Consider the following 15,150-nt stretch of genomic DNA (forward strand, 5'->3'; position numbering starts at 1 on the left):
ATTCTTTTTTTAAATAAATGCAGTGTTTAAACTTGTAAGAGTACTGGAAAGTGTCCAACTTAAGGGAGCTAAAGGGTTGGATGAATGAATGAGGGAGCAGGAGGGGAGGAAGGCCACTGCATTAGACTGCATAGGAAAAAAAAGCCACACAGTGTAAACAGCTCTACAGAAATATGTTTATTTAAAACTTAAATTGAGACAATTAGTAGCTTTAACAGAACAGGACAGCTACAGGAACATACAACAGGCTGTTTTACAACGTGGTCTCAGAGTATTCTAAACACTACATCTCTTCCTACTTACAGGGATATAGGGGCACACTTTCACTACAGTAGATGCCTGAAAAATCTGTTATCAACTCTAAAGTGTTTATTTTACAAATAACTCAATGAGTCCTCTAGCATACAAGATGGTAGGATCTTCAAACATCTAGCAAGCACTGCAGCTCACAAGTGCCTGACGCAAGAGATTAAATGCAACAAGAGCTCTGTGCGTGTGCTTCCAGGTAAGAGAGCAGGAGGAATGGCTAGACAGGGTAGACGAAGGCCCCACAAAGGCAATCAACAAAGCAGCAACTGGGCCAACTGGTTAACTACCTAAATTCCTGGAAGCAAAGTGACTGCTGTGTTACATTACTATCACTGTATTACATCATTCAACTATGAGCTGTTGTTTCCAAAGACTAGAACACGTTATAATGCAAGCATTATAACAATAACAAAAATGGACTATTCAAGAAAGTAACAAACTGGAATAAGGAACTGGGGCACTGTCTGACAGTTACAGAGACTGGCTTCTCAAATAGCACACGGTTAAAGCACCCTATTTTTTCTAGTGTAGGCAGGGCATTTGCTTTACACTACTGTGCACTTTCAAAGATGTGAGATATGGACAACTTTTAATTGAAACTTAATTTGAGGCAAGTATTCAAAAAGCCCCCTTTCGTTAAATTTGATGGGATCAAGTTACAAATACACAATTCAGTCACTAGTCTATTTATAGCATAGTGTTGGTATTAGAATTAAGAGGCAGAAAATGAAGTAGTCTAAACAAGCCACATGCTACGTTAGTTGAGACAAAGGGGAAAAGGCGTGCCCTAGAAAATGCTTTCCTGGCGGCCTGAAGGGCTGAGAAACACGGCACTTGGATCTCCCACACATTCTTTCTAAATTCTCTTCTATAGTGTTGAATTTTTGGGTCCCAGAAATACTCTACAAACGCAGGTGATTAAAACAAACCCAACCCGAACTAATGAATTTCACAAGTTTTCAGCAGACATCTTTTTAGAGCCAACACAGCAACAACAAAGGCGAGGATCAAGACACACGAGGCTCACCATGCAGCACTGCAACCGAGACAGGACACAGCACGTTTGTGACCGACACTCTGCAAATACCACGCATTCAGACACCGTGGCAGGGCAGGGAAAGCGAGAGGCGCACACTCCAAGATCCAACTAGCTGCCTCCAAAAGCTACGTATAATTGTTCCTCTACAGTGTAATTCCCACCCTCCTCTCTTTACCAAAGACAAAGCAACAAAACAGTCAGCTTGAATGCACACAGTCTTTTTAACACTGTGTTTAACTGATTAAATGATCCCGTGCAATCTTTGTTTCCATAAGAGAGTTTTTAACGGCCTGATCAACATAATTAGAAGCATTCCAAATACTCGAAGAAGTTATTTCCAGTTTGAACCGAGATTCAGAATGTCAGCCTTGAACACATTTAAGCAAATCTGGCTTCTCTTCTTATGAACAAGTTAGTCAGGATGTTCAGAAGCGTGTTATTAATGTGAAGTCACACATGTGAATTCCAATATACCAATCAGCCAATCAGGGGTCAGGGAACTGCACACATCATGCAATGAAGGACTTACCCCTTCTTTTCAGTCAACGTCTAAGCTGCCTGCTGAGTCAAAACAAAGTTTCAATCAAGTCTTTCAAAACCAGATTACAGCTAGAATTTTTTCACACCATGTGAAGGAACAAAAACAAACAGAAAAACCAAAAACCAAACCAAAAATCCCATACAACTGGTCCTCACTGTCCCAGAAGACAAAAACTGAAGACCAAAATAAAAACAAAACTAGGGACATCTTTTAGGATAAAAGCTGCCATCTTAGCGATATTCAGGTCTTTGAACACAACCAAATAAAGAAGTGTGCTAGCTTGGTCTATCAAAAATGAGGCCTTACTCCATGAGCCTTGTTAGATGATTCCACCTTGCTTGTACAGACCTACCCTAACTAAGAATCAGGGTTGTTCAGAACATAAACGGCTTCTATAAGGTTACTATGAAGGGAAATTAAGAGATGTGTGGGGGGAGGGGAAGGGTTGGATAAAGTATCCATACCTGGAAATAGCCATGCAGTTTCCCACCTTGGCCCAGTTTAAATTAAGCAGATTTTCAACACATTAAAAACCCTCGACCTAGGTAGGGAGCTACTATTTTAGAAATCGGAGGCAAGTTGTAGTGTATGATCCAAGAATGAAAACATTTTCTTCCAGCATACAGCAAGCCACAATTTCTGTTTGTGCTTTTCTCTTTGAAGTCTGATTATACAACTATTAAGGGGAACTGTAACGAATCACTGCACTTGGACTTGGGACTTGAGCATATTCTGAAATGTCGAAGAAAGTCATTTCTTAAGCCCCAAAGAAAATACACTGGATCCTCGCTGTCAACTCTTAGGGATCCTTTAGACTAGACGAGTGTTGAAAGGGTTAACCTAAGGCTAACTTGTAAGAAGCTTAGGAGTGTGAAAGAGAAGCAGAATGCACTGGGGTGGTGTTGCAGCATAACGGGCTAAGCCGATTCTTGCAACACCAGCAGCCTGTATTGGGAGTGCTGGCTTGAGTCCCAGTTACTCTGCTGCCAATCCAGTTTCCTGCTGATGTGCCTGGGAAGGCAGAGTGCTTGTGCCCCTGCCACCCATGTGAGACACCAGGATGGAGTTCTTGGCTCCTGGTTTTGGCCTGACTGTGGTGACCAACTGCGGAGTTGACCAGTGGGATGGAAGATCTAATGGAAGATCTGTCTCTTTCTGTCACTTTGCCTTTCAAATAAATAAATAAATAAATAAAATCTCAATTGAAAAAAGAAAAACCACAACTAAAGACAGCTGTGGTGATAAATTCTTAAGAGCTAATTTATACACCCAAGTTTGGGTACTGTAAGGTTCAGGCAAAGTTCTGATAGAAGTCTAGAGAAATATTATGCTAATCAAGGCCAGAAATAGTAAGGCTTCAGCAACATTTCTCCAAATTGTTACTTCCTTTCCATTTTGAAAAAATAGTTTCCGTAGAAAGGAATGATAAAGGATTTATACAGTATGTGTTAGAACAAAAATGAGAAGGGAAGGCATTGAGTGCTGATTGTCATGGGCATTATTTACACTCATTCATTATCTGTAAGCCTGCAACTGCTGTAAAAGAGGGATTTTAAGGTTTAGATGCCTTTTGATTTCTCAATCTGCATCGATACTTTTAAATACACACATTGCACATATTTAACCTCTTCTGTACTCAATCAGCTTAATACTTTTGCCAATTGCCATCACCTCAGAGAAATGACCTATAAGCTGCTAAAACATTGAAAAATATCCTAAAAACACATGAGCAAATCATGAGTCTCCTCAGTAAACTAGAAATGAACAAAAGCTCGATAAACATGACAACATATCAAACCACATTCTGAAATACTCTTGCTGAAATATTGTGCTTTTCCTTCAAATTTAAGTCTTGCTATTGCACACGCCTCCTACAGATGAGGGCATAAATTCTGACCTGGTCAAAACCAACCATCTCAGAGGAAATGGAAAGAAGTATGGAAGCAAATGTGCAAATACAAAAAGTGGTGCTTAAAGCATATACAAAACCCATGTACCTTAGACAAAGGATTTGTAACTTGTTGCCATAAAGACAGCCAAGTAACTACACCTGGTTTTTCCACTTGTCTTTAATAAGCTCTTCACTAGCACATACATGAAGCAAAGCTGATCAAGATCACAAGTCAACAAGTTCCCAGGACTGAATTTTACCTTCTATATATGGGGTCAGAATCGGTTCAGGCAGAGAATAAGTTATCGACATACTTTTGTTCAAGTTAACAGTACAGATAGAGTCAGCCTCGAGACATGGCCGCCAGTATGAGGCTGCACGCCTTGGGAGGATCTAGCATTCGATTTGGGAGCTGGGCACCCGCCGCATGTTGAGGGCGTGCCGGTGGATTTCTTGCATCTGTCTGATGCGGTCCTTCTGCCACATCAGGTTCTGAGGCATCGGGTATCTCTGTGTGCCATGCAAGTAGCGGTAGGGGATCCGCACGTGGCACGCGGTGGCCCGACAGCGGGGCTGCGGCATGGGCGGGAGCAGCATCCACCTCTTTCTCTCGGCGCAGTATCGGTAGGCTTCTTTGCGGTACTGTTTGTCAATGTCGTCGCTGTTTTTCCAGCCCCCGATAATGAAGACGTCATCTCTGTAATAGCAAATGGCTGCCCCCTCGATGCTTAGCACCTCTGGCGGCAAGCTCTCCAGAATCTCATCAGACACTTGGTTGGCAATTTTCCTCCTTGCCTCTTCATTTTCTAAAGAGTAGCTCTTGGGACAGCAGGATGCAGTCTGATAAAAGTTCGAATTGACCACAGACATTTGGAAGAAGCAGTAGTTGTCGATAAGAGGCAAAGACTCTACATCTTGCCACTGTCGCGTCTCGGTGTCATAGCAGGTAATCACAGCCTTCAGGCCATCTTCAGTGTCTCGGTCCACGGGAGTGCGGGCGGCAATGTACACAAACCGGTCTTCAATGGCTAGTGCTTTCACATCTCGAAGAATCTTTGGTGCAGATTCTAAATTGTGCCATTTGTCAAGTTCGGGATTATAAACGGTGACATCTTTGAAGCCAGGACTAAAGTTGCCGTGACCACCAATGCTGTAGAGTTTGCCTTTGACCTCTGTGAGTCCAAAAGAATGCTTCCTTGTCATGAGACTGCAAACATGTTCCCACGTATTGATGTTGGGGTTGTATCTCTCCACGGTTTTGGCAAACCCTGGTTCCATTGAGCCAGCAACATAAACATAGGATTCGGTTACGGCCACGGCATGTCCATCAAGGTGATTATGAATATGGGGCAGATTCACCCATCTGTCCTCATCAACAAAATAGCCCACACATTCACTTAAATAGTCCCCTCCCTCAGACACACCCCCAATGACCATGATCACGTCCATGTTCTGCCCATAGCGAGGTAACAACGAAACATGAGAAGCAGGAAGCTGGAATGTGCCAGACTGTATATTCTCAGCTCTCAGGGCATGCCTCTCCACCGCGTCAGCCACCAACTTGACACAAACTTCATTGTTGGCCACCAGACGCTCAGGTTTGACATGCCTAGTAAGGTAGGTAGGTTTCATCTGTGACAGTCTGAGTAATTTAAAGAGTTCCTCAAAGTATCTCTCTCTTTCCTCAGCATTTCTCTGAACCCACTTCAAAACTGTTTCAAAGAGAACCTCTTCAGAATCAACTGTAATTTCCAAGTCCGAAAGCCAGTCTCGAATGAGATGGAAAGGTAAAGTGTAAAATTCTTCATCTTGAATCACTTTGTGGAAATTTCTACGTATCATATCAGCAGCTTTCAGAGCTAGTTGGCTCAGAGTATACATGTGAGCTAAGCTATGAATGGCCACGCAATTTGAAAGATGTAGTTTTTTCTTCAGGAATTCTCCACAAAACTCTTTTAAACGAATTAAGAGGAACCTAAAAATGAAGAACAAGGGGAAAATATAAGTGCATGGAAATGCTCAATATTTGATTTGATCAATTTATGCTTTTTTAAAAAACTGTGTTCCATTAAAAACGAGTTAAGTATATGTACATCCAGGGCGAGGGGATGCGGGTCCAGCCCAGCGGTCAGTCCTCTGCATGGGATGCCTGCATCCCACACCTGAGCCAGGCTCCAGGCTCAGCTCTGTTTATCTCATTCATTCCTCCTGGCTCTTTCAAACATAGAAATAAACTTGCCACAATGCCCACTTCTAAAATGTACACATTTTATGTGGTTGCATTTTTAAGTTTTATCACTAGAATATTCTTTTTACTTTTCAAAAGATTCGTTTGTACAGCACAGTAGAGATATCTTCCATATCTGATTCTCTTTGTAAATGGACCAACAGGTAAGACTAGACCAGGCAGAAGCCAGGAGCTCCAACTGTGTCTTTCACCTGTGTGGTTGGATCTCAAGGCAGTGGTTGAACCTGCTAAACAACAAATCAGGCTCCTGAGATGACATTTTGAGAGCATTAGATCTGTGAAAATTGAAATGGTGAGATTAATCTCATTTTATGCACATGTGAAAAATACGAAAATTAAAAAGGACATTTAAAAGCAAGTATTATGAGGCCCATGTTGTAATGCAGTGAATTAAATCGACACCTACAACACTAGTGCCTAATAGGGGCACTGGTTCCTGTCACAGCTGCTCCACTTCTGATCCAGCTTCCTGCTTATGTGCCTCAGAAAGAAGCAAAAGACAGTCCAAGTGGTTGGGCTCCTGCCCTTACATGGGAGATCTGGAAGAAGCTCCTGGCCTAGCCTACCCCTAACTGTTGCAGCTATTCTGGGGAGTGAACTAGCAGATGGAAGATCTCTCTTTTTGCATTTCTCCCAAATACTTTCTTAAAATTATATAAAAAAGTATTTTTAAAATATTGTAGTTCACACATTATAATATACACAATGGAATTGGTGTGAGAGCTGAAATGGTTAATCTTCTGCTTTCAAACTCCAGCATTCCATAAGGGCACTGGTTCATTCCTGACTGTTCTACTTCCTGTCCAACTCCCTGCTTGTGGCCTGGGAAAGCAGTGGAGGAAGAGCCAAAGCCTTGGGACTCTTATACTTGTATGGGAGACCTGAAAGTTTCTGGCTCTGGAAAAACTCAGCTCTGGTCACTGCAGCTATTTGGGAGTGAATCAGCAGATGAAAAATCACTTTCTGTAAATCTGCCTCTCAAATAAAACATACATATTTTAGATGAGATTGAATTTTTCCATAAGGTCCTGGAAGATATAAAGTTCCTCCAGGAAAGGACTACGTCTTCCAGGCCACCATGTGGTTAGACACCAAAAGACACAGTACCACAGGCTTCATGTGGTTCAATTTTCTTCATCTTCCTTTTTTTCTTTTGAAGATTTATTTTTATTGGAAAGGCAGAGTTACAGTGATGGGAGAGACAGAGATGTTCTACTTGCTGGTTCACTCCCCAAATGACTACAATGGCTGGAGCTGTGTCGATTTGAAACCAGGGGTGACCCAACCACTTGGGCCATCCTCTGCTGCCCTCCCAGGCTACCAGTAGGGAGCTGGATCATAAGGGGCATAGTCGGGATTCAAACTGATACCAATATGGGATGCTGGTACCCCAGACATAGTTCTAACTTGCTGTGCCACATGGTGCCCCTTTTTCTTCAACACAGCTTTAACTGGCTGCTTGAGGGATTGGGGTACCCAGGGGGCTTTGCTCCTAGCTGAGTGCTCGTTAATGCAGGGATCATAAAACAAACTTAAGCACTGGAAGAAGCCAGGAAACAAAACCAGATCACAACAAAACCAGGTATGTAGGATAGTCTAGGTCTAAAAGCACAAGTGGTTTGGCAGGTGGCCTGTTAGACCTTATCCACCTACTTTAATTAACTTATAATTAAATTAAAAACAAAACACCAATAACTTCAGCTGAATTAATCAATTTGGCAGCCTTAGCCTTCCTCCTGAGGGTGGCCAACCGACACTACTGCTTTCAAAACAGTAGGGAGGATGACTTCATCCATTCAGGCCTCTCGAGTCAGTAACTGTTTGCTATTAGGGTTACAGCCATTAATAACCATCACAACTGCAACAGAAAGGTAAGACAGGCTCCCTTCACCCTCGTGAGGGAGCACACCACCATCCAGGAGGTAAAAGAGTGGGCTGGCAAGGCCGTGGCTCTCAAGGCTGGGTGCCAAGGTTACCAATCCCAGGCAGCCTTGAGCTCTTATTTTTGGCAGGTACTCCAAGTAATCCTGACACCCGGTCCCTCCGTCAGGTATCTGCCATACTGCTTTATGAAATAGCAGCTATCATACAGCAGACATTTGTCTTGTGGGCAGCACATCTAATTATAAAGTGTCCTGCGAGGGAAGTAGGGTGGTTAACAGAGCAGATTTGGTTTGGCTGTGTACAGGGTGAAGATCCTGCCTGGAGGCTGATGGGAAGATTAAATGTGATGATTGCAGGTCATTCACAGGCCGGACACCACACAACTGCTCAGCCTGACAGCTGGAGACTAGTTTGGGACTATCTTCTCCCTCACCTTTCCCTTACCTCTCCAACACAGGAGGAGGCAAGTCTGCTTTGGCACAGTAGTTAAGCTTAGGCACATCTCATGGTGGAGTGCCCAGTTCAAGTCTCTGCTTGCTTCTAATTTAGCTTCTTGTTGCACACCCTGGGCGACAGCAGATATGGCTCAAGTACTTGGAATTTTTGCAACCAAGTAGAAGTATTGCATGGAGTTCTGGGCTCCCAGCTTTGGCCTAGCTCTGCCTGTTTAAGGCATGTGGAAAATGGGAGACCAATTTCTCTTTCTCTGCCTTTCAAATAGGTAAAAACAAAACAAAAAAGCCCAACGTTTAAAGCGGATTCCATCTCTTTGTTTTCAACGAATCCACCCTGGCAATTTCCCCCGACACCTGTAACGTGGATTTCCCGCTGCACATAATCCTTTCATCCGTGCCCAAATCGAACACCAGCATCCCACTACCACTCAAAGGTGGGCGGTGGCCGCGTCTGGCTACTTTCTCCCTTGACATCCTTCCTTCCTCTCTAGGCTTCCAAGAGAAATCTCCTCTCCTGACCCCCTTGCAACATTCTAGAACATTCTAATCCTGCAGTCCTGCCTTTCTCCCCCTACTTCTATCTATATCTCCTAAGTAATTTAAGGCAGTCCCATGGCTTTAATTACCATCTATATGCTAATTTCACCCAGGCTGCCAGCTGCACTTCCCATTGCCCTTGTATCCATCTGCCCAGTCAAATCTCCTGGACTTTCCCATCGCAACAACTCCCATCATCTCAGCTGCTTGGGCCCAAACTAGCAGTTTTTGCTTGCACACGCCGCCACAGCCAATCCATAGCAAATACATTTCTTCTGTTTTCAAAATAACCCAGAATAAATAAACAAATAAATAAATAACCCAGAACCAGAACCCCTCTGAGCCTCAGCTCCAGCCCCTTCCGCCACTGCACAACTCTCACACTCACCTCTGCTCTGCTCTCACCGCTCCTCCCCTCTCCCATTCTCTTTTCAACCCAGAATCCATCAACCCAGGTTTCACCGGTTCCGCTCACAGCCTTCCCAGGGAGGCCATGTCATCTGGATCCATCCCCATCACTCCAGGCTTCTGCCATTGCTCTGTCTGCCACCTCCCGGATCAGCCCCACTGCAGGGCCGCTGTTTGTGCCTAGAACAGTCCAGCTCACCTCCTGCGGTTCTCTGCAAAATGTCCCCCTTCCCCGCCCTCGAGGAGGCATCCTCTACCTAACCAAGGTCAACACTCTGCAGCAGCCCTCTCCCGGGGCGCCCCCACCCCTCTCTAGTCCTAACAATCATCCAACAGGCCTTGATTTTATTCATCGTCCTTAGACCGACGTAACTGCGATGAGGAAAGGAACTGTTCGTGTATTTTATTTTCTGCTGAATCCCACCCTGCACCTCAGCACCCAGGGACGGATCGGACCTAGAAGCGCTCGGCAGGTAGGCATTGAACAGCGACTCCGTAACCAGATGTTGTTGCCCCAGCCGACTCCGCCCCTTTCCCACACCTGGCCTCCACCTGCCTCCAGCCAGGCTCCGGAGCATCCACTCCAGGTCCTGTTTCGCACAGTCGCGGAACAATCCTTTCAAGCACTTAAATCGCATCTTTTTTTTCTTCTTCTTCACCGCAGCCTCCCATCGCGTTCCCGACTTGCCAGCCCAGGCTCCTCATCCCGACGCATCTCGCCCGTTCTCCTGCACGTCACCCACCAGATCCAGTGCCTTTCCCAGGGCATCCTCCCCCGCCGCCCGAGGGTCTCGTCCCCCTCTCTGCGCGGCGTGGAAAGGGGGTCCCCATGCCTCTCCACCCCCGCCCGGCCCGGGGTCCTGGGGACCTCGCCAGCCCCTCCAAGCCCTTCCCCGCAGCGCCTGCCTACCTGTCGGCCAGTTCCAGCACCTCGTGTACGCTGCCCGTGCTGACGCGGATGCGCCCGGTGTACATGTACTCGATCACGGCCTCCACCGTGTCGGGCTCGGGCCCCGGCTCCGAGCTCCACTTGCGCATCTCCACACGGCCCGAGCGAGACTCGGAAAACTGGCCGGAGAGCAGGGGCGTGAAGTACTCGGTGGCCGCGGCCAGCACCGAGCGGTGGGCCCGGAACTCGCGGCCTCCGGCGCCGCCGAAGCACAGGGTGATGTCGCAGAAGAGGCCTTGGCGCCGCTGTTCGTTCTGCCGCCACGACAGCTCCGAGCAATGGGAGCTGCACTCGAAGTCCTCGGCCTCCGGCCCGGGGTCGCCCCCGCTCGCCTCCATGGCCGAGATGCCCGGACCCGACCCGAAGTCCACCGTGCCGCTGCCCCGCACTTCAGCGGCCAACCCCGCGGAGCCGGCGGCGGCCGTCTCCATGCTCTCCATCTCCAGCACCTGGAGCGACGCCGCAGCCGCCGCCGCCGCAGCCGCCGCCACCGCCGCAGCCGCCATCTTGACGCCGCCGCGCCTGGCCCCGCAGCCTCGCAGCCGAGCGGCCGTTCGGGTGCGACACAGAGGGATTCTGGGATTAAATAGTGCGCGCGGGGCGGAGCCTAGCGCCGGGCCTCCGCGCATGCGCAACCGCGTCTGCAGGCTGCATCCCACCCAGGCGGTGGGGCCACGCTGCCCTTAAGGTGGCGACTGGGTCGCGACCGTTTTTTGCAAAGCGAAGACCACCTTGAGCCGCACCCCTTGTTAGAGGTTTGGGTGCAAATAACGGGGTTTTTGCTTCGAGTTGGAGTAGGAAATTAAAAAAAAATTAAGGCGGGGCCCCAGGCAACTGACAAGGATGTGTGTTTATCTCTGGACCAGTGCTTCTGGTAAAATCTTATCAGATTACTGGGAAGCTGAAGGCAAGATAATGTTCATTTTTGGCGAGTGCTCTGGCCAATCACAGTTCCACGTATGCTTGATCTAAACAAACAAATAAATAAAATAATAATTTAAAAGCCTGGGGCAGTGGCCTAGTGGCTAAGCCCTTGCCTTGCATGCACTGGGATCCCATACGGACACTGGTCTCCTGGCTGCTAGGCTTCCGAACCAGCTCTCTCCTTGTGGCCTGGAAAAGCAGTAGAATATAGCCCAAAATCTTGGGACTGTGTACCTGCGTGGGAGACCTGGAAGAGGCTCCTGGCTTTGGATTGGCTTAACTCAGGCTGCTGCAACCACTTGGGGAGTGAACCAGCGGAAGAAGGACTTTTCTGTATCTCCTTCTCTCTGTATATCTGCCTTTCCAATAAAATTTTAAAATAATTATCAGTGGTACAGGTTTGATTCCTGGTTGCTCCAGCTCATAGCTAATGCACCTAGGAAAGCAGCAGAGGCTGGCCCAAGCCCTCAGGCACCTGCACCTGAGCTGAGTGGGAAACAAGGAAGAAGCTCCTGGCTTTGGACTGGCCTAACTCTTGCAGTGTGACAAGGTGAAAATTTTGAGAATATCCCACAGTCACTGCTCGGGTTGGACTGACACTCCTGGGGGGGAACCAGGACCTAAGAACTGAGCCCTATGAAAAATGGAACCAATTTCTAAAAAAAAATATAACTATAAAATTACTCATCTTGGCTCTAACCTGCTTATTGTAGCCTCTGAACCCTTGCTTGCCACTGTAAAAAGGCCATGAGGATGTGGGCTCTTCCCTTTCAAAACTCACTGCCCTGACAGCTCAGGGCTGTTTCCTTCAGACCTGTTCTGGGGGTGGGGGGCAGTCGCCAGCTGGCTAATAAAGGCTCCCCAATTCCAAATTGGTTTTGGTGGTCTTTTACATGGTGTATCCCATAACAGCAGTTGTGGCTATTTGGAGATTAAACCAGGTGGAAGATTTTTCTGTAAACCTCAGTAAGCCTGCCTTTCCAATAAAAATAAATCCTTAATATATATTTATACAAATATATATATGATTATACTATATATATAGATGTAATAAGCATACACACACACACATATCCCTGGTGGCTGTGTGGATGTACCACACCAGGAGGAAGGGGGTAGGGGTCACCTCTGAGCAGCCAGCCGAAGCACAGGTAAATAGATTTGGCAGGATAAAACAGAGGGGGATGGGTGCAGACTAGAGAACAGGGTCACTGCCAGCCTCGGGGCTGGTGTCTGGGTGGGACTCTGGGTTTTTTCTGTGGAAAGAATGGGAAGGTCAGATTTAGGGAAGAAGAAAGTCTTTTTTCTTTTTCCTTGAAGCTAGTGTTTGGCTCACTGAAGTTTTTCCGAAGAGGTGGGTGAGCATTTTAAAGACTAGATGTACTAAGGGCATGGTGTGGTAGCTTAGCAGCTAGTCTTCATCTTGGATGTGCTAGGATCCCATATGGGCACTAGTTCTAATCCCCACAGCCCTACTTCCCATCCAGCTCCCTGATTGTGGCCTGGAAAAGTAGTAGAGGATGGCTCAAAGCTCAAAGCCTTGGGACCCTGCACCTGCTTGGGAAACTTGGAGGAAGTTCCTGGCTTCAGATCAGCACAGTACTGGCCATTGTGGTCACTTGGGGAGTGAATCAACAGATGGAAGATCTTGCTCTCTGTATATCTGACTTTGCAATAAAAATAAATATTTAAAAAAAATAGATGTACTGAGACTATCAGAAAGTACAGTTCAAAGGAATGGAAGACAGGAGCCAGCAGCATGGTTTCCTCGTTACTGTATAGTTTATTTCCACTGGACTATGAGGATACGGAGATGAGACTGAGGTGGCGGCCGCCCCGCTCCGTGGTGGAGTATAGATGCAGAATAGCTGATGGAGTCCTGGGCCTCACGCTGCAGTCACAGGCCGAGGGAGCTGCACAGACACGGAGAACTAAGACATGAGATACTTCACAGCTTTCTGCCTTGTGGTTTCATCTTAAACATATGTATGTTACAACTTTACATTTTAAGTTACTACTCCACACACTTTATGACAATGACAAGGATGCAATGGTTCCACCCCCCTGATATAAGCAGACCTTGTTTGGTCCTGCAGAACATCTCAGTGGGATGCTAAATAAATCCTTGACACATATAACATACACAAAAGTCTTTAACAATCAGATTAACACAACATTCTTCATGTTATATGAGGAGGAAGAGGACAGAGGGGAGACAGGACGTCAGGGTGCCTGGAAGTGGACAGTAGCACCCAGAGCCTTACAGAGTGTCAGTCCTTCCTCCCAGGGAAAAAGAATCTTTTCAACTAATGGAAAAAAGAAAACAACATCTGAGCGCCCTTCCAGGAGGAGGAACATGATGCTGACAGTACTCGGATATATCCATGTAATAAATACAGCAGGTAGCAGAGCAAATGTCACAAGTATTGGCTTGGTTTTTTTTGTTTTGTTTTTCTATGTTTATAAAATAAAAAATAGTAAGCTTCTTTGTGTGGCCCATTTGGGTGTAAGCCCAAGGGAGTTGGTCTTCACTGTGTGCCCCAGTGGCTATTCCCGTCCCAGACCAGCTGCCGGCTGTCTGCACGCTGTTTCTCAGGGAGGAGTTCCTGTGTCGGTTCGTGTGCCTGCAGTTGGACTCCAGGCTCGGTCACATGCTCATGTGCTCCGGGAGGACGTAGGAGATGTCATCCCAGGGATGACGATAGAGCCCCTGCTTCAGCCGTTTCTGGTCAAGGTAGTGCCCTAAAAGCAGCAAACACATCTCTGAGTTAGGGTTCTGAGAGCTTGATGAGAGCCAAGAATAAGCGGGGAAAAGCTTTCTCACACACAAGAAGGCAGAATCCAAGAACTGGGGGAGCAAATCCAGATTTAGTCCAGAGGCTGACCAGCTGTACTTAGTTTGAAAAAAGAAAAGCAACATTAGATGTCATTTTTTGTTTTGCTGGGCTGGCAATCAGAGATGATTTCTAAGAACAAAGGATCAAACATAAAAGTAAGGCAGAAGTGAGGAAGCAGTATTGTGGGCCATTGTGGTATAAGTTTAGCCACGGCTTGTTCCGTTCAAGTCTCAGCCATTCTGCTTCAGATGCAGCTTCCTGCTAATGCAGCCGAGAGGCAGAAGGTGACGGCCCGTGGACACTGGTCCCTGCCACCCACGTGGGAGACCCGGGTGGAATTCTTGGCTTAGGCCTGGCCTAGCTCTGGCTGTTGCAGGCACTTGGGGGTTGATCCAGCAAGCGGTCCCTGTCTCTTTCTCTTCCCCTCTTTTGCTGTGGCTCTACCTTTTGAATAAATACATGAATGAATGAATGAATGAGTAAAAATGAAAAAAAAAATTTAAAAGGAAGAATCAGAAACAACGATTTAGGACATGTGACACATCTTTTGTACAGACTGCTGAGTGCAGTGTGAGGGTTGGGAACTCACCGATGAAGCCCATGCTCCTGCCCAGCACGAAGATGCCATTGAGGGCCCCAATGTCGATGTACTCATCAGCCTCCTCCCTGTAACACACAGGTGCACAGGAGTCTGTCAGGGCCCACGTGCCCACCCTCCTCCAGGCAGGCAGCACAGCCTGCACCGGCTGCCCAGAGAGGAGGAACTGTTTAGTTCCGAAGCAGAAAAGCACTCTGGGTGGTAGGACTTTTCTGCAATCTTCTTAATACCTAAATTCTCGAAAGAGAGCATGCCTCAATCTATAGCTGGGCAGAAACAAAACTTAATCAACATTGTGAAGAGGAAAACAGCATGAGCAGGCATCATGGCAGAGGGCACACCCGCATCCCACATGAAAGTGCCTGGTTCAAGTCCCATCTACTCCACTTCTAATCCAGGTTCCTTCTGAATCCACCTGAGAGGAAGCAGATGGTGACCCAAGTACTTGGGCCCCTGCTACCCACATGGAACTTGCAGATGGAGTTGAGGGCTCCTGGCTGCTGCAGACATACGAGGGGTGACTTGGCTGA

At 46.8% G+C, this 15,150-nt stretch overlaps 2 protein-coding genes across 3 annotated transcripts in view; both read right to left on the bottom strand.

Moving 5' to 3' along the window:
• Positions 1–164: 164 nt before the first annotated feature.
• KLHL11 (kelch like family member 11) lies at positions 165–10,825 on the bottom strand. Its single transcript, XM_041000577.1, has 2 exons — positions 10,223–10,825; positions 165–5,755 (listed from the first exon to the last, which is right to left on the bottom strand). The coding sequence occupies exons 1-2, from the start codon at positions 10,765–10,767 to the stop codon at positions 4,174–4,176; spliced, it is 2,127 nt and encodes a 708-aa protein (XP_040856511.1). The 5' UTR covers positions 10,768–10,825; the 3' UTR covers positions 165–4,173.
• Positions 10,826–12,948: 2,123 nt separating this feature from the next.
• Positions 12,949–15,150, bottom strand: part of ACLY (ATP citrate lyase) — a 39,186-nt gene continuing 36,984 nt past the window's right edge. For both annotated transcript variants that reach the window (XM_041001164.1, XM_041001163.1), the window contains exons 28-29: positions 14,612–14,688; positions 12,949–13,927 (exon numbers count right to left, since the gene is read on the bottom strand). In XM_041001164.1, the coding sequence (XP_040857098.1) occupies positions 13,833–13,927; positions 14,612–14,688 (172 nt within the window). In that variant the 3' untranslated portion in view covers positions 12,949–13,832. The remainder of the gene's footprint in view (positions 13,928–14,611; positions 14,689–15,150) is intronic.

Source organism: Ochotona curzoniae, unplaced genomic scaffold (genome assembly GCF_017591425.1).
Source record: "Ochotona curzoniae isolate NIBS_2020 unplaced genomic scaffold, NIBS_Ocur_1.0 scaffold_2453, whole genome shotgun sequence".
NCBI classification, from domain to species: domain Eukaryota; kingdom Metazoa; phylum Chordata; class Mammalia; order Lagomorpha; family Ochotonidae; genus Ochotona; species Ochotona curzoniae.